At 38.0% G+C, this 26457-nt stretch overlaps 1 protein-coding gene across 7 annotated transcripts in view; it reads left to right on the top strand.

The window, feature by feature from the left end:
* mtmr4 (myotubularin related protein 4) overlaps nucleotides 1-26457 on the top strand; it is a 100735-nt gene that overhangs the window by 63261 nt on the left and 11017 nt on the right. For all 7 annotated transcript variants that reach the window (XM_062048251.1, XM_062048256.1, XM_062048252.1 and 4 more), the window contains 11 exons: nucleotides 844-960; nucleotides 3425-3507; nucleotides 5072-5238; nucleotides 5322-5418; nucleotides 6788-6901; nucleotides 6971-7170; nucleotides 17810-17938; nucleotides 20004-20115; nucleotides 22404-22599; nucleotides 24699-24884; nucleotides 25082-25252. In XM_062048251.1, the coding sequence (XP_061904235.1) occupies nucleotides 844-960; nucleotides 3425-3507; nucleotides 5072-5238; nucleotides 5322-5418; nucleotides 6788-6901; nucleotides 6971-7170; nucleotides 17810-17938; nucleotides 20004-20115; nucleotides 22404-22599; nucleotides 24699-24884; nucleotides 25082-25252 (1572 nt within the window). The remainder of the gene's footprint in view (nucleotides 1-843; nucleotides 961-3424; nucleotides 3508-5071; nucleotides 5239-5321; nucleotides 5419-6787; nucleotides 6902-6970; nucleotides 7171-17809; nucleotides 17939-20003; nucleotides 20116-22403; nucleotides 22600-24698; nucleotides 24885-25081; nucleotides 25253-26457) is intronic.

Genomic DNA, 26457 nt, shown 5'->3' with positions numbered 1-26457 from the left:
ATACGCTCAATTGGTTCCATAACCAAAGTCGTTATTCATAACACTCATATCGGAAATTCACGTCAGCCATTAAAATTATTTTGAAATCTCTTTAATCGGTGCTTGGCCCCGCCAAATCACAACAATTTTGTAACAGGTATCCTGCCATTTCAAAACACACTTTTATAAATACAAATTTAATGGATAAAAATCCTTCTGAATGCTAGGGCGAAGCCTGGATACTGCTTTGGTGGGGTGCAGACTGAGTGTGCATTCAGGCTGCCTCGTCGGGTAGGCTACATGGTTCGTCTTGTTTCTGGTGGTTTGTTTTTCTGATTCGGACAGCGTTGTTCTTTTTTTCTTCTTCGTCATCGTTCATTCTCCTTTGCGCTCACTTTCACAGTTCCGGTGGTAGGAGGGCAGGCTTGTGTTTATCTCTGGCAGTGGGCTGTGGACAATCACTACCTCAACCAGCGGTAGAAAGGCTTGTGACACAAACAGCTGAGCTCGTATCTCAAAATGCTTGAAAATTGGGGTACTCGTTTAGTTGGTAGCAATTTAGTTTGACTAGAACACCAAAGTTGGAACTTTGTATTGAATATAATTTTAGGTGACATAATATTCTAAAAAAAATAAAATAAAAATGACCTGCATCAGGACATTATAAAAATCTAAATAGAGCCAAAATATGTTTTTCTTTTAAATGTAAGGGAGAAAAAGTCATTAATTCATATTGTTACAACAAAAACGAAAGCCACAGCTTTGACTTGACTTTAGTAGATGTGGTACATCATTGACAAAATTGTGTGAATCTGCTATTTTGGTACTGCTTGTATTTCTGCAATCTGTGTTTTGTCTTTACAGATACCCTTCCCAGTTCTACAGGGGGAAGGGGTGGAATATCTTGGCCATGCAGTTGAGGCTGTCATTGCTATTTCTAACTACAGACTCCACATCAAGTTCAAGGACTCTGTCATCAATGTAAGTACATCTGGAAAAACTAAAACACTTATATCTCAGTTCAGAATTCACAATTTTGAGATACATTGTTAAGTATAATCAATGCACCAATCCCAATGTGATGGCTTGTGAGAGTTTCTACCAGGTGTATGTATACCACAGGAGTTACTGTCATCTTTGCACTTGGCAAGATAGGTTTAATGTTGCCCTCCCTATACTCAGATCACACACTGTGCAATCCATGTCTGACCCTGTTTTGCGTGAATAAGCACATGTAAAATGTAAATTAATGATTGACAGGGCACTCCATATAAAAGTTTCTTGTAAACGTAATACCAGCCGTGTCCTGCTGCGTCACTGAAAAGGATATAATGGCAACCTTCCATAGACATTGTCATTGTTCACCGTAACACGCATAATTAATGCTGGACTAGTAAACCGTTGTACTGGGAGCAAATCCCGACCGGAGATGTGTCAGGAAGATATGCAAGTTTATGTTTTAATTACCATATTTTCCGGACTGCAGAGAGCACCAGTATATAAACCGCAGTTACTACATTTTAGAAGAAAAAAATATTTTTCCATAAATTTACCGCGCCGGACTATAGGCCGCAGATACAAACGTTGTGAAATTAGTTATTTACACAGAACGATTTGTAAATGTTTATTTACATACTTTAATTGTTTCCAAACGGTTTCTGTAACATAGCAGGAAAACGGCTGATCAAACAAAACAGAAGTCATCGTCATGGGCGCACTAGCTGCGGACGCTAGCTCTCCATTTAGCTAAACACCTCAATAACTCCAAGGTGACGTTTTGCTGAATTTACTGAGGAATTTGTGAAACTGAAACAATACAAAAATAATGCCATTGTAAGTTAATACTAACACAGACACTTGTAAACATGTTAGCATATTAGCTAATGCTAACGACGCTAGCTTCAATACATTATGATAGCACGTACAAATATGCATGAAAACACTCCTACAGACATCACATGTGGGACGGTTCAGTAAGTAAGACTTGTTTGTTATATTGTAAAACATTGCTTAGGATTGATGAATGAAGAATCCACACAAGTAGAAAAGCTATGGACAATTAGAAGCAAAACGGCACTTGTACATCCGGTTCAAAGCTTTTAACAGCAGAAAACACTGATGACATTCGCCAAAAGATTGCGCCGTAGCACAAACAGTAACACACCATCATGGAAACTATTTGCATTATGACTGTAAGCAAAGAAAAAACGTTGAATAAATCCAGTCAATCCATTTGCTTCACCGTTTTATAAACCATGGGGTCCAAAGCGTAGGAAAAAAGTAGAGGCTTATAGTCCGTAATTTACGGAATGGTAAATTTGTATTTTGCACTAAAAATAAATAATTACATTTAATTCCCATTAATTATCTTTAATACAAAACAAGTCAAATTAAATTAAAGTTGATTAAACCATAAAAATAATTTCACATAAATAAAAGTGTTAAAAGGTTGCCATGAGAGGGGAGGGTCTCAGGATAAAATGCTGCTTAGAGCCCCAGTTTAGCCAGGGGCAACACCCCCCTCTGATGCCACATCTTAATTTACAAACAATACACACTGTAGATTCCAATTGGCTGTATTCACTAGGAGTGAATCCCAAATCCCTGACATCTTTATGAGAAATAGCATTCTAGAAAAAGATGCGAGGACTGAAGTAATTGGTGTCTATCATACTGCCTTTTGACCCCTGCAGCATAGATGATCTCTTCAATGCCAACAAGCCACAACCTCTACCCCACACTCCCTTTTAGGTTATCTTCATACTTCCAAGCTGTTTTCTTGCCCTTTGCTCCTCTCTGTTTGTCTTTCCCTCCATGATTTCAATTTGGCAATGGCATGTGGTCACGCGCATAGTGCACTGCATAAGCCACTCTGTCTACTTTCAACCTTCAAGTTTTCTTTCCCTTTTATGACTTGTGATTCTTTGTTTTTTACCACCTAATTTTTGGGGATTTAATTGTTTTTCCATTTCCTCCTGTCTTGTGTCCTCCCTCTGTGTGTGCTCCATGTTGTCACTGTGTTTTAGACCCACCCAGATGTGGACAATGAAATATCTGTGAGTACCTTGTGTTAAAAAACACCCCTTTTTGCAGAGGAGAAAAAGTGTTCTCATCTGCACAGTTATACTTCAGGGAAAGATTACTCCTTATTTCATGTATTTAAATAATAACACTGGAATATGACGTAGTTTAATGGAACCAGTTCTGTAATTGTGTTGAATTCGGTAACATTATTGAGACATAAATAACAATTTTCAATTAAAAGAACACACATTCCAAAAGATAGTCAGCTAGGGTTGTATGACAGAAGCCTTGAAAGAGGGATGGAGCAGCCTAACTTGGTCAGTCTATTCTAGACCAGTGGGTGGTAACCCTAGCACATGTGCTGTCTTCTCTTTCAGCAAGCCACCAGTCTCATCACACATGTTCTTGTCCCCCCCTACAGGTTCCTCTTAGGCTGATAGAGAGCGTGGAGAGCAGGGATATGTTTCAGCTGTATATCATCTGCAAAGACTCCAAAATTGTCAGGTAATAAAGATAATTAATTGAGATTAGAGAATATGGAACGATATTGATCTTTTTTTTTTTTTATGCTCCAATAATTGTTATCAATAATGAATCAGGTGCATGATGATTATCGGGTCGATATTATGCATTATGATGTTACACCAATAATCCAATACAATTAAAAATAACCCTTCGTAACTTATAAAATGTTTTTTAAAAACCCTCCCATGAGGCGAGATACCCATACTGGGCTGGAGGTGGGTCAGGGTTAACAAATCAAGCACTTCTACCTCATAGCATGCTCCAAACCTCCCCTAAGATCACCGGACCCCTCAATCATAAACAGACATGGCAACTTCTCACATTCTAAAAAAAACAATTACCTTGCAAACATTGTGGTAAAAGAAAAAACAACACCTTGCTTTGACACAGCAAACCTCACGAGCCGCCACCTAGTACCCACACCAAAAGAAGAAGAAGCTATCGGTTCCTTATTCTGGCTCCTACTAACTCTTGTTATTAACGTAGCACCCTGACAGAAGCACAGAGTCTGAGCCTCTTTTTAACTTTATTGCCGACCTTAACACGCCAACAGCAGCCCTCACAACAATGTTAGCACAGCAGCTATAGCCTAGCGGCCCGAGCTCACTCAATTGGCGGCCCGCGGGCCACATCTGGCTCTCCAAAGCTTTTCATTTTGCCCGCCGAACATCATCCAAATAGGCTTGATGAAACAATTAAAACTAAGGTTGCTCATGTATGCAATACTCTCGCCACCCCACAGAGGGCAACAGCGATGCATATGTGTCACAATATAAAAAACCCTGAAAAAATTCAAAATAAATTGCCAAAACAACGACTGGACAACAGTCGTTGCAAGGGCACTCTTGCAAGTGGTCGAGTTATTGTTTCCTGTCGGACCTTTTGAGTGACGGACACAAGCCGCAACAATGGTAGAAAACCACACGTGTGAGCTTCATCACAAAACTTGGTCAAACCTTTGTAAGTAGATATTGTGCATAAAGATATTTAATTTGTTTTTTATTGAAATTGTTGACTTTGTGATGTCTTTTGTGTTTGTGGTTGTGTTTTTTGTCTGAAAGTAACCCTGGCGATCAAAGCCAGGGTTAATATACAAAATACATGTAGCGCTAAATTTGACCAGTAGAGGGCAAAAACGCTACAATTTAGCTTTAGTTGTAAGGGACAAGGGTAGAAAATGGATGGATGGATTGTGTAATCACAATGTTTGATATGGATGTTTAATTTCTTTGTCAGTAAACATCTGTAGTTTATTGTGTGCATGTATTAACACAAAATCTTCAAAAAAAAATTGTACAAAATACACAATGGACATTATGTAAAATACACAATTGACTTTGTAATGTTTATTTTATGTTTAGATTTTATTCTTACAAACCTAAATGAAGGAAGAAGTGTAGAGGAAATACAACTAAGGAAGGAAAATAATTCAGAAGAAGAAACATCAATCCCCAACAAAACTTTGAGAGCTTCTCTTTCCTCATGTTTTTAATTGCACTGGAAATGAGTAGTGAGGGCACCATGTATGTGCTACCCCCCATAGATGCCACTTTACAACCTTCAAGCTGTGTCAGGAGTGGGTGAAGCGTCTCACGAGGGCCTTGGCTCATCCATCCCGCCTTGAGGACCTCTTCGCCCTGGCCTATCACGCGTGGTGTCTGGGAGGCAGTGCTGATGACGAAGACCAGCATGTTCATCTTTGTCGTCCAGGTCTATAAAAACAAGTCTAATTTGGGAATTATAATGTTCTTCAACGTGTTGTTAACGTGTTCCCTAATCCCATTTGTCTGCAGGTGATCACGTGCGGCAGAGAATGGAGGTGGAGGTCAAAAGAATGGGATTTGACACGCAGAACATCTGGAGAATGTCAGACATAAATAGCAACTATAAGTATGTCACAGATGTTGTGTCCATAAATAGCATGACATGTTTTATACAACATTAAGATGACACGGAGTGGTTTAAGTTTTGAGTATCTGTATCCACTGGCCCCCTTTACACTGCACACAAAATCTGATTTTTTTTTTTGCTCTTAAGTGACACAGATCGGATTATTTTTGCCAGTCTAAACGCTCTCAAATCTAATCTTTTCGCATCAGATTCAGGCCACATCAGAATTCATTCAGTACGAATCTGATTGGAATATGACTTTTCAAATGTGACTTCAGTCTCAACGCAATGAGACCAGAATGTGACCCGTATGTAACTTTTACGTCAGCTTTGGGCGAGCTACATCACTCTTGTGCACCGGGAAAGATGCAGTCGCCAGCAAAGTGGATATTTCATCACAACATCGGGTTTTGGTGAGCAAAGTCTATTTAAGATGACCGAATTTTCGGTGCATCGCTAGTCAATAGTGCGTGAATTATAGGCTATTTGTAATATATTACGGTAATATATATTTTGATTCTGAAGAAATAGCGATTGTTGAAGGAATTGAATTGACGCTTACATTTGCTTACATGTGAGTTTAAAAACTCATTAAAAGATTAGAACCCTCCTAAATATATACATTCACTCATACATTAGTTTACTTTAATTTATTTTCATGTTAAAAAAAAAAAACAATTTTTAAGGCACGGCGACTTTTATTTTATTTTGTAGTAGTATTGACTTCCTCCCGGTCAACTTTCTTTGTTTTCACTTCATTGCACTGTGCATGCAAGTGACGTTGGGGCCACTTTGGGGCCACATGCGCGTTTACACTGAAGTCAGATACAAAGCACATTTTACTTGCAGAGTAAACAGTCAACTGGAAAAAAATTAGATTAAAAAAAACTTTGGCCTGCAGTTTAAACATAGTCACTGTGTATGTCACAATTCACGGTGTTGTTTTCATTGTTTAATTAACGATGTGTACAAGCTTCATTTTTACGTTCCAACAAGCACCACTTGTATAGTCTGTGTACGTGTGTGAAAATCAATACATAAAATAGCTGTGTGTTTACTTGCATTCATGCTCACAAGATCACAGCCTGTGAGGTAGACGCACAGGACAAATTGCTAATTAACCAAGATGCAGCCTGCTGAGCCACATGACTCATTAGCACAGTCTTTTATTTTCTCACAGACACGCACTTTTCTCTCCTCTTAAGAAACTTTGCAAGTAAACTGAAATATGTCAGACTGATATAGGCAAGCACCACATTTATAACCAATATTTGCTTATTTTTACCACACTATTTTTTTTAATCATTACTGACACTCAAACGCTCTGTTTGTATGATGTCACATTATTAACTGTATTTTGTATTGTTAGGCTGTGCTCCAGTTACCCCCAGAAGCTTCTTGTTCCCATATGGATAACTGACAAAGAGCTGGACAGTGTGGCCTCCTTTCGATCTTGGAAGAGGATTCCTGTTGTGGTCTATAGGTCTGTGAATTTTGTGCAACTGTAAAATCAAATGTAGGATTTTTATCTCACCCTGATTTGTATTTTTAGGCACCAGAAGAATGGTGCTGTGATTGCTCGCTGCAGCCAGCCTGAGATCAGCTGGTGGGGCTGGAGGAACACAGATGATGAGTATTTGGTGACATCTATTGCCAAAGCTTGTCAAATGGACACTGGAAGCAAAGGTTCCTGTGAAGCACCAACCTGCCAACAACGTGAGGAAGCTCCTGACTCATCAGACAGTGATTTTGGTAAAGTATTATTTTAATATTTACTGTACAGGGTATCCGCGGGGTCTTAAAAAGTCTTAAATACAATAATTTGAATCTAAGGCCTTAAAATGTTTAAAATTCTCCTAAAATCTCATAAAAGGTCTTAAATACGACGTTGAAAGGTCTTAAAAATCTAATGACATTACTTTTATTTAAAACATGCATAAACTTCAGTCTCTCTTTGAAATGTTTAGATTTTTGAGGACTCTATAACGTAATTACACAGCGGAACTAACTGAGCTGCCCGGTCAGGATTTATCGAACACCACCAGCTTTTGCTGTGCTCGCAGCTGTGTGTTGACAAATTAGTTAACATAGCAGCGGAGAAAACTTAACGAAAGCCCACAGAAAAACCAAATTACTTGCATAAGATGGGTAAATAAAAGTTCAAAGATTTGTGTCTCCTGAACGATCAATTTTCATTCTTTTATTTATTTTTTTCATTTATTTATTTATTTCAGGCAATGACATAAAAAAGTACAAAGTTGACAACACATAATAATATAAATTAATATAGTACAAAAGGTAATGTGTAGTATGTAATGCATGATTGTCCAGTTTTGCCTGAAAGGGAGTGGGAAGAAGATAATTTATTTAATCCCACCCCCAGTTCTCCATTCAGTGATTATTCACATGAGTTTTACTGTTGTTCAAGGATTATAATACAGATGTTGTATCATAGTGGCATTACCACAGGTAACAATAATTATTACACTGCAACAATAATTTGTATCAACAATGTAGGAATAATGAATATACTAACAATGGTAATAGACAAAATACCAACAATGGTAATAGACATCATAGCAATAATGGTAATAGACAACACAGCAATAATGGTAAGGAAACATTGAGCACATGTTAACACTTCGAGACAGAGTACAACAGCAGGTCAAATTAAAGACCCTCATCTCTATATTTGAACCAGACCCTATGTTTGTATAATAGTTTAAATCGATTACCGTAATTTCCGGACTATAAGCCGCTACTTTTTCCCCTCGTTCTTGTCCCTGCGGCTTATACAACGGTGCGGCTTATTTACGGCCTGTTCTTCTCCGACACCGAAGAAGAGGATTTCGGTGGTTTTAGTACGCAGGAGGAAGACGATGACACAATGATTAAAGACTGACTTTTCATATACCGGTAGGCTGGTTATTTTGATAACGTACAGGCGAGCACTTTGTATTACTTTGCACCGTTGTATTATTTGTACTCTGCACGAATGCTGTTCGCCATGTCAAAGATGTGAAAGTTTGATTGAATGATTGAAAGATTTATTGTTAATAAATGGGACGCTTTGCGTTCCCAAACAGTCATCTCTGTCCCGACAATCCCCTCCGTGGTAGCAGGAACCCCTATATACTACGGTAATTACACATCAAAACCCTGCGGCTTATAGTCGGGTGCGGCTTATATATGGAGCAATCTGTATTTTCCCCTAAATTTAGCTGGTGCGGCTTATAGTCAGGTGCGGCTTATAGTCCGGAAATTACGGTAATAGTTTGGCATTGCTTGTGTTGTAAGTTCAGTTTGTTCCATAGTTTTACCCCGCATACAGACACACAAAAACGTGTACGAGTGGTTTGAGCTCTCGGCAATGAGAAATATCCAAAGCCTCTCAAGTTATGAGCCTGCACTCGTCTTATAAAAAAAAGTTGTAGATTAGGCGGCAATAATTTGTTAAATGCTTTATATAAGATTATTAATGTAATATATTTAACAAGGTCATCAAATTTGAGCAACTTTGATTGCATAAACAGATTATGAGTATGTTCTAAATAACCAACGTTGTGAATGATCCGCACTGCTCTTTTCTGTAATATGATCAGAGGATGAATTGTGTTGTGGTAAGTATTCCCCCATACTTCAACACAGTATGTAAGGTATGGAAGTACCAAGGTGCAGTATAGAGTACGGAGTGCATTTTCATTGAGGTATAGTTTTGCTTTGTTTATAATTGAGAGGCTTTTGGAGATTTTTGTTTTAATGTGTCTGACATGAGGTTTCCATGATAGTTTACTATCAATTATTACTCCCAAAAATGTATTCTCATTTACGATTCCAATTTGGGTACCATCAATACTTATTTTCTGTTCAGACGTTATGTTGCGATTTCCAAACATTACTATCTTAGTTTTATTTATATTCAATTGAATGTACTACAAAGACAACTCATAAACTTTTTTTTTTTTTTTTTGCAAATAATAATTAACTTAGAATTTCATGGTTGCAACACGTGCCAAAGTAGTTGGGAAAGGGCATGTTCACCACTGTGTTACATGGCCTTTCCTTTTTACAACACTCAGTAAACGTTTGGGAACTGAGGAGACACATTTTTTAAGGTTCTCAGGTGGAATTATTTCCCATTCTTGCTTGATGTACAGCTTAAGTTGTTCAACAGTCCGGGGGTCTCCGTTGTGGTATTTTAGGCTTCATAATGCGCCACACATTTTCAATGGGAGACAGGTCTGGACTACAGGCAGGCCAGTCTAGTACCCTCACTCTTTTACTATGAAGCCACGTTGATGTAACACGTGGCTTGGCCAAACTTATTGGGTTAAAATTTTTTGGCCGGGGCCCGGTTTGTGTATGTGTGTGTATGTATGTATATTAGGGGTGTAACGGTATGTGTATTTGTATTGAATCGTTTCGGTACGGGGGTTCCGGTTCGGTTCGGAGGCGTACCGAACGAGTTTCCACACGAACATATGAAGTTAAGCTAAAGTCTTAACAAACTGCTCTGCTTTCTGCCTCTGTCACCTACACAGCACCCAGCATTGTCCCACCCACGCAACCATCTAATTAGTTACAACCTTAGCGGTAACAGCCAATCAGCAGTGTGTATTCAGAGTGGTAACAGCCAATCAGCAGTGCGTATTCAGAGCGCATGTAGTCAGTGCTTCTGCGGTTTGGTTAGCAGGTAGGTGTTAAGCAGGTGAGCATCAGGCAGCGGACTCTCCCCAAATTAAAATAAACACCTCCCAGTCAACTACTAGTAACATCACTAGGAGCCCGTTGACGTTCTAGAAACAAAACAAACTGCAGCTCAGCTCGCTCGGAGTCCTGGCTTGAGGTGAAGGCTAATTAGCTTTTAGCGTAACATTAGCTCATTTTGCGGTGTGTGTGTGTGTGTTAGCTCATTGTGCGGTGTATGTGTGTGTGTGTGTGTGTGTTTGTGTTTGTGTTTGTGTGTGTGTGTGTGTGTGTGTGTGTGTGTGTGTGTGTGTGTGTGTGTGTGTGTGTGTGTGTGTGTGTGTGTGTGTGTGTGTGTGTGTGTGTGTTATTTAGCTTATTGTGCGGTGTGTGTGTGTGTGTGTGTTAGCTCATTGTGTGGTGTGTGTGTGTGTAATCATTAGTAATGTAGCAGCCTAGTTTTGAATGGCAGGGTCCCTGCTATCACATGTTGATAAAAATATAACATTTACATAATAAAAAAATGCTGTAATAAATTAAGCATGATGAGTTGACTTGAAACTGTTTAATGTTGCACTTTTTATATGTAGAAGAAAAGTTTTGTCATTTTATTTAATCCAAGCAACAATTTGAGGCAGTTTAATGTTGATTAACGTGGACAGAATAATTATAGTGTTCCCAATGTTAAGAGGATAAAGCCATTGTTTACAAATTTGGTAAATAAATAACCAAAACATTTATATTTTGTTGTTTTCGTACTGTACCGAAAATGAACCGAACCGTGACCTCTAAACCGAGGTACGTACAGAACCGAAAAAATGTGTGTGTGTGTGTGTGTGTGTGTGTGTGTGTGTGTGTGTGTGTGTGTGTGTGTGTGTGTGTGTGTGTGTGTGTGTGTGTGTGTGTGTGTGTGTGTGTGTGTGTGTGTGTGTGTGTGTGTGTGTGTGTGTTATTTAGCTTATTGTGCGGTGTGTGTGTGTGTGTTAGCTCATTGTGTGGTGTGTGTGTTAGCTCATTGTGTGGTGTGTGTGTGTGTAATCATTAGTAATGTAACAGCCTAGTTTTGAATGGCAGGGTCCCTGCTATCACATGTTGATAAAAATATAACATTTACATAATAAAAAAATGCTGTAATAAATTAAGCATGATGAGTTGACTTGAAACTGTTTAATGTTGCACTTTTTATATGTAGAAGAAAAGTTTTGTCATTTTATTTAATCCAAGCAACAATTTGAGGCAGTTTAATGTTGATTAACGTGGACAGAATAATTATAGTGTTCCCAATGTTAAGAGGATAAAGCCATTGTTTACAAATTTGGTAAATAAATAACCAAAACATTTATATTTTGTTGTTTTCGTACTGTACCGAAAATGAACCGAACCGTGACCTCTAAACCGAGGTACGTACAGAACCGAAAAAGTGTGTGTGTGTGTGTGTGTGTGTGTGTGTGTGTGTGTGTGTGTGTGTGTGTGTGTGTGTGTGTGTGTGTGTGTGTGTGTGTGTGTGTGTGTGTGTGTGTGTGTGTGTGTGTGTGTGTGTGTGTGTGTGTGTGTGTGTGTGTGTGTGTGTGTGTGTGTGTGTGTGTGTGTGTGTGTGTCAGGATACCAAAACATTTTGGACAATTCAATGCTCCCAACCTTGTGGGAACAGTTTAGAGCGAGCCTCTTCCGTGCACCAGTGCACAAAGCAACGGCCATAAAGACATGGTTGACAGAGACTGGTGTGGATGAACTTGACTTGCCTGCACAGAGTCCTGACCTGAACCCGATAGAACACCTTTGGGATGAATAGGAACGGAGACTGAGAGCCATGCCTTCTCGACCGACATCAGTGTGTGACCTCACCAATGCGCTTTTAGAAGAATGGTGGACAATTCCTATAAACACACTCCGCAACCTTGTGGACAGCCTTCCCAGAAGAGTTGAAGCTGTAATAGCTGCAAAAGGTGGACCGACATCATATTGAACCCTATGGGTTAGGAATGGGAAGGCACTTCAAGTTCATATGTGAGTCAAGGCAGGTGGCCAATTACTTTTGGTAATATAGTGTGTATATATATATATATGTATTATATATATTCCTCACGCACTAACTGATTCAAAGAGCGCGTACTTGCTGCGGCGCGAGCGTGATGTCACGTTATAGATGGGAAAATGCATTTTTAGACAATATGATTTGCCTGAGCGGTTAGGAGACACCAAGAGTAACAAGCGGTAGAAAATGGATTACAAAAGACTGATTATAAAAAATAATAATGAAAATAAATATATATATATATATATATATATATTTTTTTTTTACTTGGGCTGTAGTTTGGGGACCCCTGGTATAAAGTGTTTAGTACCCAGATATGCAGCCATCGAGGAGGGAAGCGTTTGTAAACATGGCGGTGAAAGTGAATGGAATGATAATGTAAAAGTCAAAAATCCAGGATAAGTACGTGTCAAAAGATGCTGAAACGCCACAAACACTTGCACAACTTTACTAAGATAAACATAACCCCCCCAATGGAGTGTTTTTTGGGTTAGGTGGCACTGTAACATACAGTAAGCACACGCTATTTTCTCTGTGGTAATAGTGTACTCAGCAGTAAAACTATACAAAAAAAACTAATTATCTTATATTATTTATATTATTTGTTCCAATAATTTCAGTTCAGCTTCTCATGCCTAATCTTTTCTCCAAGTTTATACAGCAACCGACATTAAAAGTGGTTGCCTGTTTAAAAAAAGTCACAAAAAACTGATAAAAATGTATCCATACACACCAGATACAAAATGAGTTTAGCACATTTGAATGTTATCCACATTATTCACATCCAAATTCTGTTTGAGGCTTGCAAGCCATAATCTCCTTCCTTCTTTTTAGACAATCACTCTGTCTGCACACACTGTTTTTAACAACTTTGTGCAGATACAGTAGTACTTTGGATGTTTTTATCGGTTTGCTGAATTCTGACAGCTGAAAAAACATTACCAAAGTTAACCATTTAGCTTTAGCAGAGATGCTAACTGTCCCACAGACAATATATTATTTTGCTTTCCTCTACCATTGCTGATGTTGATGTTACATGAAAACAGTTGATATGAAGCACACTGCACCTTTTGCAAGAAAACACTTCTATGGCAAATCTGAAAATTGGCTGTTACGATGTTTGCTGATATTTTTTTCAATTAGTTTACACTACAGAAGCTCCTGGTGTATGTAGTTTAACCATTTTGTTTTCCAATATTAAACAGCAGTGAATGAATTCATGTACCATATTTTTTGGACTTTAAGTCGCAGTTTTTTTATTAGTTTGGCCGGGTTGTGCGACTTATACTCAGGAGCGACTTATGTGTGAAATTAACACATTACCGTAAAATATCAAATAATATCTAGCTCATTCACGTAAGAGACTAGACTTATAAGATTTCATCGGATTTAGTGATTAGGAGTGATAGATTGTTTGGTAAACATATAGCATGTTCTATATGTTATAGTTATTTGAATGACTCTTACCATATGTTACGTTAACATACCAGGCACGTTCTCAGTTGGTTATTTATGCGTCATATAACGTACACTTATTCAGCCTGTTGTTCACTATTCTTTATTTATTTTAAATTGCCTTTCAAATGTCTATTCTTGGTGTTGGGTTTTATCAAATACATTTCCCCAAAAAATTTGACTTTACTCCAGTGCGACTTATGGTTTTTTCCTTCTTTATTATGCATTTTCGGCCGGTGCGACTTATACTCCGGAGCGACTTATACTCCGAAAATACGGTACTTAAAATTCATTCTGGACTTCTGATTTTACTTTGTCGTTGTATTTTTTGTCCGTATTGATGTGAAATGGTCTTAAATTATTTTCAAGATGGTCTTAAAAAAGTCTTAAAGAGTTTTCTGTGCGCGCACAGCGCTGTGGTCTGCTTAGCGTAGCAGCGGACAAAACTTAACAAAAGCCCACAGCAAAGCCAAATCACTTGCATAAGATTGGTAAGTGCAAGTTTAACGATTTGTGGCTCTAGAACGACCAATGTATTGCAGCGTTGAAGCTGGTGGAGGGAAATGTGTAAAGTGTTTAGGACCCTAATGTGGAGTCATCAAGGAGGGTACTGTTTGTAAACATTGCGGTGAAAGTGAATGGAATGATAATGTAAAAGTCCAAAATCTGGAAAAAGTCTGTGTCAAAAGATGCTGAGATGCCACAAACATGTGCACCACTATACAAGGATCAACTTAACCACCAAAAGGAGTGTTATGTAGGTAAAGTAGCCCCAATTGCCGAAGGAGATCAATAAGAGATGTTTACTAGTGAAATCATACTATTAGACAAAGTTAGCACACACTAATTCCTCTGTGGTAGTAGTGTGCTCACAGCAGTAAAACTATTCTCTTATATTTCTATTATTTATTCAAATAATTTCACATCACCTTTTCATACCTAATTTTTTCTCCAAGTCATTGCAGCAACTGACATTAAAAGCTATAAAGTTTGTGTGTTTAGTCTTTACACTCAGTTTATGGTTGGGTGAGCAAAGCAAGGAACATTTGCGAATGTCATCTTGTCATGCTTAATGAAAAACTACTCCTTGTTTATTAGCAATATGTTTTCAAAAAAGTCACACAAACAGGTACAAATGTATTCATGCATACCAGATGAGCTGAACACATTATTCACATCCAAATTCTGTTCTGTACTTGCGAGCCATAATTTCCTTCTTTCTTTTTAGACAATCGCTCTGTCTGCACTCTTGTTTTTCACAACTTTGTGCAGATAAAGTAGTAGTAGTAGTACTGTAGACGTTTTTATCTGTTTGCTCAATTCTGACAGCAGTAAAAACAACGCAAAAGTTGACCATTTAACTTTAGCAGAGATGCTAACAGTCTCTTTCAAAGACAATATATAGTTGTGCTGTCTCTACAAACGCTGATGTTTTGGTTGTTGTTACATGAAAACACTTGATATGAAGCACACTGCACCTTTTGCAAGAAAACACTTCTATGGCAAATCTGAAAAATGGCTGTTATGATGTTTGCAAAAAAAATGTTTTAGTTTACAATAGAGAGGCTTCTGGAGTATTCAGTTAGTTTAACAATTTGTTTTCATGTGAAAGAGTGAATTAATTCATATACTTGCAATTCATTCTGGCCCTCTGATTTTCCTTTGTCTTTGTACTTTTTTGTCCATATGGATGTGAAATGGTCTTAAATTATATTCATTATGGTCTTAAGTCTTAAAAAGTCTTTAATTTGACTTGTTGAAACCTGCAGAGACCCTGACTGTGGAGCCATACATTTATCCATTCTCGCATAATGTTTGCTATACCAACTATTGGCAGGTATCTTGTAACTCAAATTTAGCTGGCAACTTAAAGCATAACAATTAACCTAGAGACAGCTCTTATCTCAAAAGCTTCTTAAAGGGTAATTGCACTTTTTTTTTTTTTTTTACCTATTCACAATCATTATAAAAGACATGACGACCGATAGACTTTTTTTTAATGCATTCTAAATATTAAAAAAAAAACAAGCGCCTTTCGTGTCATTCTCACCTGTTGCTGGTCCAAAATGGCGGTCAAAGTGTCCCAACTTGTCGGATTATATTCTCAGCCATCAACTTAATTTAGGATCTACAATAAACTTACAGGGAGCCGGGAAGCGAGGAAACCGCAGACCACTCGATCATGTAAACATAGGCACGTTTATCACGTTGCCTCTATAAACCATTTGACTGCGTTAGCGCTTACGTATAATAACTGTATCACTAATACTTGGTTAATATTCAAGTCACGAAATGTAAATTGAGTATTGCTGGCACTTTTTGAATGGTTATTTGTCAGAATTTGTGGGAGGAATAGTGGAGCTCCCATTCGCTCTGCTGTAAGCAGACTTTTATTTAAGTTTATTTAATATTTAGAATGCATGAAAAATAAAAAATCCATCCGTCAGGTCTTTCATAATGATTGTGAACGATAGGCAAAATTCCCCAAAAAAGTGCAGTTTCCTTTTAAGTTGGGGCAATTTAATTTGGACGTACAACAGTATTGTTTTCATTTTATTTTATTTGCATTTGGGGTTTTTTTGTACTAAGAGGTTGTTTTGAATTCTTCGGTGAAGGATTTTCTTCTTGTCCTGTCCTTACAGATTTTTTTATGCTGACTGTTTTTCTAAAATGTTCCCATTTAATGTTTGATTCTACACATTCACAACATTTTACAGTACCTTGCAATGTTCCCTCTAATTTTTCATCTGTGTGAGCAAACGCACAAACTCCCTGAGCATTCAGTGGAGCACATGTGAGCAAAATCAGACACGTACACACTGTCGCCAGACCAGCGTCACACCTGTCCCAAACCTGACAAAACAATTTAAATATTTTATTAAAATAATTTTCTGATTTAAGTGATTTTGCCCTCTTACAACGACAATAACAAAAAAACATGTTTTTCATGACCTATGTGGTAGTATTGTATGTCTGGCTGCGGGTCCTGCCTTTAAAAGAAATGTTACCCCTTTCAGAGATTACATTTAGTTCTTGTAACTTTCTGTCTGTAAAATACATCTTTTTATTAGCATTTATGAAATCTAGTGACAATATTTCATGAATAATATCCTTAGAATAACATTCTTAATAAATGGCAGTAAAATAAGCACACATCTGATTGAGGAGTCAGAGTGTTACAACCTGGCATTTACACATTGTGTGGCGTTAGGGTTGTCCTACTTTTTGTGTGGCCATAAACGCAGCACTGGCTAAGTGCCATGAGTGCATGTGTTGGTGCAGGTGAGACAGAGCGAGCGGCTTCTGTTGATATGACGGATGGCAAAGTTGGTTCAAGCCTGGTTTGTATGGCAGAAAATTACCAGTTTTTATAGATAGGAGTTTTTTTTACTCATGTTTTTGGTGTGGTTACAAACCGTTTTGCTCAATAAAGTGATTGATGGAATTCCTGTCCGTAAAGTGTCTCGACAGACGATAATTGAACTGTATTGACAAAGATTGTTTTATTCATTGGGGCCACTCTTGTTGTCACTTGTCACTCAGAGAGTTGCATTGTAAAATCATACAGAATAAATTGTAATGTGTTTATTTTGTTTAAAGTTCAGATGGGATTTTTGATTTTCTGTGCGGCATTAATTTGCTGTGCGCAGAGGACGTGTGAGCAGTGCGCAATTGCGCAGATGCGCACCTTAGAGGGAACGTTGGTACCTTGTATCCAATATGAATTAGGTCCATTATTTTGTGGTAATGTTTATTGCTAAAAGCAAGTAAATAAGGTCCACGTTATTGCTGTTAAGTTGGTTAGCTACAAGGGATCAAAATTTTAACATGTAAAGCGACTTTGGGTACTTAGAAAAGCGCTATATAAATCCCAGGTATTAAAAGAACCAGTAGGCGCTCCTTTCTTTTTTTATTTTCATAATTTTTCCAACACACTGCACAACAACTTGCACTATTCTAACATAAGGTGCTTCTTTTAGCTCGACAAGCAGGTTGTGCATGGATGTAGACCTATGAAAGAGTACAAGCACTTTTTGTACTGTTCCATGTGAGAAATACGTTTTTTTTAATATGACCCTATTCTTGTGACTTCCTAGAATTTATTATATCGTTCCTGTGTTTTCTTACGTACTCTGACCGTTAGTCACGTCTAAAAAATAAAATCCAGTTGTAATAATGCAAGCCATGTCTCTGTCCTGCCTCCTGTGTTGCCAGATTCCTCATTGACGGGAAACTCGGGCTGTGACGACAACACTGTGCCACAGAAGCTGCTCATTTTGGATGCTCGCTCTTATACTGCTGCAGTGGCCAATCGTGCAAAGGGCGGAGGCTGCGAATGTGAAGGTTAGTTGTAAAAATTTATCAGATTACTTACTGACTTTTTGGTGGTTTTATATACCATATTCAGCCCGAAGTCCAACGCCGTCCATTACATGAGGCTACTAGTCTTGGCCCTGAATATGTTTGAATTTCAAATGCATTTTGCCTATAAAAATGATAAGACAATTGCCTTAAAAAGCGAATACAATCGTAGCTAAACTTACTAGCTTAATTGGTTGTGTGACGGAGCTCTTAACTGAAAACACTTGTATCTCAAGTCAACATCGCCCTTTAAAATGAATTGAACCCAATTTAGTTTGTGCTTCCCCCCAAAAGAGGCACAATTTTAACATGTTACAAGCCTTTTAAAGACAATTTTTTCAATATTTTTGTATGTACGACAAGCAACTGCAGTAGTTTTTAAGAGAGTTCTTACTTCTACTTCTATGGTGTTTCCTTTTTGCAGCTTTTCTATATTTTCATGGATACATGTACACCATTTAAATATTATCGACTCATGCTGCTTTAGTATGATGCAGACTAGAAACTGCTTCCCCAAGTCTGGTTAATACTATCATGTTTTTGATGATTTTATTTATTTAATTCAATTAATATCATCCACTTCTTCTCAGCACTGTCCCTCACTCACTTTCTTCCTTCCCGTGGCTGGAAAAACAAAGTGATGTTCATCTCTAGCTAAAAGCTAATGCTAGCGAGTAAGACCAGATGTTTGGGTTGGATCTAATGGGGATCACTGTGACATTCGCTATACCAACTAATGGCGTGGATGCTTGCAACTTAAATTTCTGCCTGCAATTTAATGCAAAATAATTAGTCGAGACAGCTCTTATCTCGAAACACTTAAGTTGGGCCACTCTTAAGTTGAGGTACCACCGTAAGTAAGATTTTAGTGTAGTTATTTTCATGACAGTGCAAAAATAGAAAGTGTTCCTACGCCACTTCAGAGTTCACTAACTACGGTTTTAGTGCATCACTGATTTTAAAGTACCAAGGAGTACTGTGAAATTTAAGTACTGTTTACGTTTCATGTTAAAATTACGTAGGTTTTAATGTATGAAGTGATTTAAAAGCTTAAGAAATGTTTATAAATGTGTGTGACAGCTGTGAGGAGGGCTTTAAAAGATTCTAAAAGCATATAAAAATCCTAAGATTAATAGCACCCCTACTTTAAGCATCATTTGTAAAATTTAAAACATTTTTTTATTTATGTGAAGCAATTTTTATACTTTTTAATCAAACTTAATTTATTAAGTTTTGCACTAAAACATTTTTTTTTTTTTTGTTAAAATGTTTGCCATCATTAAAACATACATTTATTGACCTTACTACCTGACCTCTCTCCGGGATTTGAACAAAGTACCTTCTGCCTTGCAAAACAAGCATTTATGCTGTGCGCTTCTTCACGCAAAACAGGGGCCCTATGGATTGCGGCACCCTACGCACAACGTGTGTACTATAAATGGTTATTGTTAATAGTAACATTTTAAAACAATAGAATAACTTTCTTACCTTTGCGTATCACACACCGCAATACTTCCTTTCTTAGTACTGTTGTCAAAATAGGTAAGGCCCTTTTAAAAAGGGTGCACACACGCACCAAAAAATAAAAACTGCATATTAGTTTAGCTGCTTTGTCCCATCTCAGCCTTTTTTCTTTTTGGATTCCAATTTGACCCTTGGACCATATTTTCATTGCAATTGTAGGCCAAATTCTAAGAGCCCACTGTATTTGTATAATGTTTCACCCGATATTTCAAAACTTAGTATAGTTCTGTTCAACTTGACCTGATATGTTTTGGAATGGTAGGCCTTGATCTCACTGCTAACTTAATAGCAAGACAATATAGAAGCACACCACTGTGTCAACTACCAAGGAATTCAACAAAGAAGTGAAATGTGACACTAAATTGATTATATAGCATTTGGCTGTTTATTCGAGGAAAGCTTTCTTTGAGGAACAAAATGCATTATGTCTTTCATTTTTATTCCAGTCATTACACAGAAATGGCAATTCTATGTAAACCTATACATATCAAAAGTGTATGAGACCATTGCAATTTGTGTTCAGAGTACTACCCCAACTGTGAGGTGATGTTTATGGGAATGGCCAACATCCATGCCATCCGGAACAGCTTCCAGGCCCTAAGGACTGTCTGCAGTCAGATACCCGATCCTGGAAAGTAAGTTGATCTATTTAACCTCCCTCCCGCCCCCTTCTCAGCGTCTGTGCCAATGCTCTCACGGCAAGATGGGGAAGCCAGGTCCAGTCTTAGTCCTACTGGGTGGACTAGCTGTCTGTCTGGACCAGGGTTGCCCGTTACGTCGATTGCGAGCTACTGGTCGATCGCGGAGGGTGTGTCTCAGATCGACAGCAAGGCATTAAAAAAATTGTCCTAAAATTAGCGATCATCAATCTTCACTATGACGTCACTTGATTGACATTCGCCACACCTGAGGATCGTGTGAGATGACGCTGGGTGCTGCGAGCTCAGTATTAAGAAAAAAACGACTGACAGGAAGGCAAGAAACACTTTATTTCAACAGACTCTCGCGCCCTACATGCCGTAAAAAGCCTAAAGACCAACCGCACAGCTCCTGTCTTTACAATAAAAGTGCTGCTCCATCCTGCCTGCGCTAACAAGATAAGAGTTTCAGAAAGCTAGCGCACACAAGCTAGCAAGCTACAGAGTTTGCTGTCAATGTATTTCTTGTAAGGTGTATGGAAGCTGGACAAAAAAGATGCCAAAAACCAACCACTTTTATGTGGTATTGGACAGCAAGGACTTTTTTTTACCTCCACAATGTACATTCAAAAATGTGGGAGTTATCAGCACTACTGTGAATCCTGTCTGATTCCATTCGGTGCAAGTCATCAGAATCAGGTAAAACACCAACTTATAATTTTGTCTTCAAGAAAGAAAGGAATCTTTATGTTATGGTTATGGTTTGAGTTTATTTGAAACTTGCATAAAATAATATGTTTAATAATAACACATATACATATACGTAATACATTTTTATTAAACACCTTTAACATGTTAACAAAAAACGTCTTTCATAAATAAATAAATATAATTTATACTTGTATATGTATGTATGTGTATGTATATATATATATATATATATATATAGCACCACCCTTCGCTCTGATTATTTTTTTGCAGTCTTGGCATTCTCTCGATGAGCTTCAGGAGGTAGTCACCTGAAATGGTTTTCACTTCGCAGGTGTACTTTTTATACCAAATTGAAGAAAAAAGTCTGCCGAACATAAAAAAATACAGTACAAACTGCCATAAAGCCATATTTTCGAAAGTTATCGCCAATACGCTGTTATATAGATGTGAGCGCGCATGCACACACACACATAGACATGCATACACAAATACACACAAATACAACACTTTTTTGCCACACAGCAAAGCATTGATTGTGACATAACACCAATCTTTTGTACAAAAATACCATTTCAGTTTGCATTGATTAAAGCAAGCTATAACAGACTGAACAACACATACTTTCAGCTATCTCAATTTTAACACCCCCCCCCCCCTCCTCCCCCTCACTTCAGACCCTGACGACAATTTAATAAGTATAAACGATAAACCATTGAATATTACTTAGTATGTGAAAGTTCAATTCCTACCTTGTTTACTTTCCTGACGACTTCCTTAAAGTTTTTAATCAGAAATATCAAGCAGCTAAAATGCGCCAAACATGGGAACGTATGGAGAGTGTTTTGCATATCACCCATCATGCACTATAATGGATATATATATATATATATATATATATATGTGTGTAATTTTAAATTTTATGTACGTCTTTTGTAATGTCCACAAAGTTCAATGAGCAGGATGTGTGTTATGTGCGAACGTGTGATGACTTTATTTGTTGGTTATAGTTAATTTATACCTTTAGTGGGAAAAGGTTGTTTGGGTTGGATCATATAAATGTATGCTGTAATCTGGTCACCATCAAATGAAATGTGTGGTCATTGACTGCCAAATCCATTTCTGTCCACAAGATGGTGGCAAAATCACTCCTATGTCATTCCAATTTAATTCACAGGATACTATATTTAGGCAGAAACACACCGCGGGCCAATCAGCTTGTTAAACTTGTGCTGTCTCGTGAGCCGCATTGAAGACTTTGGTAGGCTCCACTTGGCCCGCGGACCGTAGTTTGAACACCCTTCACAAAAGTAATTATTTTATAGACATCAGACCAGGCGGGATAGCACTAAGCAAGAAGAACAAAGCAATAGAGCCTCTAGACATTGGCACAAGAGAGCAGAGAGGTATCCAAAATTTCGTGCAAGCTCACGCCCAAATGCATGAACCTTAAGATTTGACGCTTTGGCATTGTTGAACATAACATTTATATGTCAGAAAAGAAGAAAATCATCAGAAGTCATCTTTAATTGATCTTATTTGTAAAAGTGATGTCATCTTTCTGTCTTTTTTTGTAGCTGGCTTTCAGCTCTCGAGAGCACTCGTTGGCTGCAGCACTTGTCTGTAATGTTGAAGGCGGCAACTTTGGTGTGTTCCTCTGTGGAAAGAGAAGGCCGTCCTGTACTTGTGCACTGTTCAGACGGTTGGGACCGCACACCCCAAATCGTTGCTCTGGCCAAGATCTTGTTGGATCCCTACTACAGAACACTGGAGGTGAGGGTCTACACACAGTGTCGTTTTCTCTGTGAAAATCAATTAAATTAACTGTGATGATATCAGAATAAGTTGCTGCACATGGGAAGCCCTATTCATGTGTTTTTTACGCACTTGTTGTTACGCATGTTTCTTTTATTCATATTCTCTCATCCAGCCTACGGGCAAACCCACCCTACATAAGTGAGGCAAAAGTGCTTAAGTTGTGAATGAAAACGGGCTAATTCTGGAAGATGGAGTTTTACTAACACTTGTGAATGTCAATAGCTATTTGCACACGGACACAATTCATCGGATTAAAAGTCTAACCGGAATAAAACTGCTTAATGAAAACACGCCATTCGGAATATTCCGACCCGATCACGCACGTTTGGATCAAAATTTAATTCCGATCGAAACGGGTGGTTTATGCCAATAGTCATTCACATTGGTGCGCATGGAAACACGTCTTGCGAAATGCGAGTCGAAATTATCCTTACTACGCATGTCTGTGATGTAAGCTATACTTTGGTGGTGGAGCAGGGACTAAATTTAATAGTCTCAGAAGGAAGCGGTTGTCTTGCTGCTGTCTCCCCCCAATCAACATGTACAGACGTAGCGTTATACTGTATACTGTTGAGTTTGTTGCTCTAAAACCGAGACTTGCAAAAAACAAAGTATGTTCTTGAGTATCATGTGTTGATGTAACGATAAAAGAAGGGATCTAGTTGTCGTCTTAACGAGCTGTTTTATTCACATTACAGCTACTCCAAGTGCTAACTGCGAGCCTCAAAAATACACAGAAGGTTGTAACATGAAAACGCACAGCAGTCTGTACATACAGTATCACAACATGGAGGGCACAGAATAGCGCATTTCAAAAAGAGAGGTAAAACAAAAGTGCGAACAGAAGGAACAATTAATAGATGAAACATGTAACAAAGTCGAACAAGTAAAAATGCACAGAACCATGTACTTCTACTACTTTTGTTTACAGTATGTGTCCCACATGTCAAAATTAAGTATTCCGACTTAAGGTGTGATGCATGAAAATACACGTCATAATTGTATCTTTTTTTCAGGGTTCATTTATGTACACAGTAACATTCTAGTCCGAATTATGATCAGATTAAATACATTTTGACCATGAACATGTGGCTATTGTCACAAAAGAGGTAACACTTTAAATTTGAAAAGGCTGTATCAATCCAGGCAGTGCTTATCACGTGAACCTGTGTTGCCAAGGTGATGTAGTGTGTGTATGCACGTTAGAACAGCTTCTTCTTCCTTGCTGGGTGTGACTAATAATCTGTAGATTAAACTTTATTTTACTTATTATGACCACCCTGAAGTTATGTGTGATGTTCAAGAGTGTTAAAGTGTATGCGTGCAGGCAAAGGCTGTTTCTATTAAATAGTAAGATAGAAACTACCAATATCGCCTGGTCTAATGGTCCAGGCGATATTGTTGTGTAACCTTTTTGCCAATGTCCCAGAATGTCCAAATACGCCAGATATATGCATGGTCGCCTTGTGTTTTATGCCCTTCATGCGCCCTTCTTCTCTTCCACATAAGCGTGCAGAGACACAGCAGATATATGATATGCATTAAGATTTTTGATAGTTATTTCAGAGTGTCATTATGGTCCTTTTTATCCTCTCATATCAATGGATCTTTCCAGGTGTTTCAAATAAAAGCGATCAGAATAGATTTGATAGCTTTCTCAAAGTTTGTTTTATCATTTTATTATGTTTGGCGAACACTCCATTCAAACTTCAAGTGCAACATAATGCTTTGCCTTCTTAGGGCTCTGGACCTTTTTAAGCCTCAGAAGTGCATAAGAACAAAAACACAAGTCCACTGGAGAATATGCACAAGACCAGATTTGACAGAGTACGCCCACATTTAAGGGTCGCTCCACCTATAGTGCGCATCTTGGATGAAGGGGCGCACTGACAGACTTAAGTCCGGGAGGATAATGCTGTGCAGCCAGAATTTGCGCCGTTACGCACCTTTTTTTATTTAAGCACTTGGGAGAATATTGCCCATTGGCCATATTGATTTTCATAATGTTTGTCAAATAGCATTATATCTAGTATTAATAACCATCTGTTTTACAGGGTTTCCAGGTGCTTGTAGAGACTGAGTGGTTGGACTACGGTCACAAATTTGGGGACCGCTGTGGCCACCAGGAGAACGCTGATGACGTCAGCGAGCAGTGTCCTGTCTTCCTGCAGTGGCTCGACTGTGTTCACCAGCTGCTCAAACAGTTCCCCTGCCTGTTTGAGTTCAACGAGGCCTTCCTTGTGCGTGGTTGCTACTCACATTCATTCTAACAATGACCGCTTAAGTTGTTTTGTGACCATTATCAAACAAACCTTGAACTTAACAGAGGTATTGCTGGGCATTTTTAAAGAGAACATATTTTGGGTATTTAAACGGAACTGTCTCTACACTTTAACATTTATCTGACATTTTTTCTAAAACATTCTGTCCTATGCAGGTCAAGTTGGTGCAACATACCTACTCGTGTTTGTACGGTACTTTCCTGTGTAACAACGCTCAGGAAAGGGAGGCGAAGAACATTTACAAACGCACCTGCTCCGTGTGGTCCCTGCTTCGCACAGGAAACAAGAACTTTCAGAACTTCCTCTACATCCTTAGTCATGATGTGGTCAGTTTTACTTTACATTATTGCTCCCTCCTGTTTTTCGCTGAGACTGTCACACTTAAATCAAACCAGTTCTGTCCATCCAGCCTAGAAAATACCTAATTTCCACTCCTTGCCTGAAGTATACACTCACCTTTTATAATATTAAGCACACTTCTAATTACAGATGCAATCAGCCTCTACTAAAACAATACAGTACATCATACTAAAAAGTGTGTGTAAACTGAACATGCAAATATTTTAAGGTATTTATTTATTTTATTTTATTTTATTTTTTATTTTTTATTTTTTTTGTCATAATGAAGTACAATCATGTGTGCTTACGGACTGTATCCCTGCAGACTGTATTGATCTATATTGATATATAGTGTATTATATGTTTTTTATGTTGATTTAATTAAAAAAAAAATATATATATATATATATTTTTTTAAATTTCTTGTGCGGCCCTGTACCAATCGGTCCACGGACTGGTACTAGGCCGCAGCCCGGTGGTTGGGGACCACTGCAATAGAGCATGCATTTTAACCTGCTGAAGAGGAGACTGAAAGGCGTAACCCCCCAAAACAAACAACTGAAAGAGGCTGCGGTGAAAGCCTGGTAAAAAGCATCACAAAAGAAGAATGCAAAAGTTTGGTGATGTCAATGGCTCACAGGCTTGATGCAGTTATTGAAAGTTAAGGATTTGCAACTAAATGTTAAGTCTTATTCACTTTCATCTATTTTAAGTTTATACGTTTCAATACTATTGCTCACCTAAAAATGTTGTGTTCATTACAAATAATGCTATCTTCTAAGTTGTGTATCAGATCCAGATGTAAATACCTGGAAATAAAAGCTGAAATGTTGTTCTCTTGTCCCATATTCATCTTTTGATGTCAAACCCAAATGTTTTCAGTCTACAACAAAAATAAAGGAATTGGCCTCAGTGTTCCAAGACTTTAAGAGGGCACTGTACATCAGTAATATGTGGCCCTTGTTAAAAGTAGTAACCTAAATAGCTCAGTATTAGAAATATGGTGCAGTGCACGTATAGCCCAAACTTCAACCTCATTAATAAATGTTGTTAAATAATATTGTGCAATTTGCAATTTTGTGTAATTTGTGAAACTGCAATTGGTAATTCAGTCAGTAGACTGTGGTCTCTTCATATGCTGCCTCCTATTGGTTTTAGGTGACATTTAAAGCATTGAAGCTCCTTTTTTGTA

Source organism: Entelurus aequoreus, linkage group LG05 (genome assembly GCF_033978785.1).
Source record: "Entelurus aequoreus isolate RoL-2023_Sb linkage group LG05, RoL_Eaeq_v1.1, whole genome shotgun sequence".
NCBI lineage: Eukaryota > Metazoa > Chordata > Actinopteri > Syngnathiformes > Syngnathidae > Entelurus > Entelurus aequoreus.
This window is presented reverse-complemented; position numbering and strand designations above follow the sequence as displayed.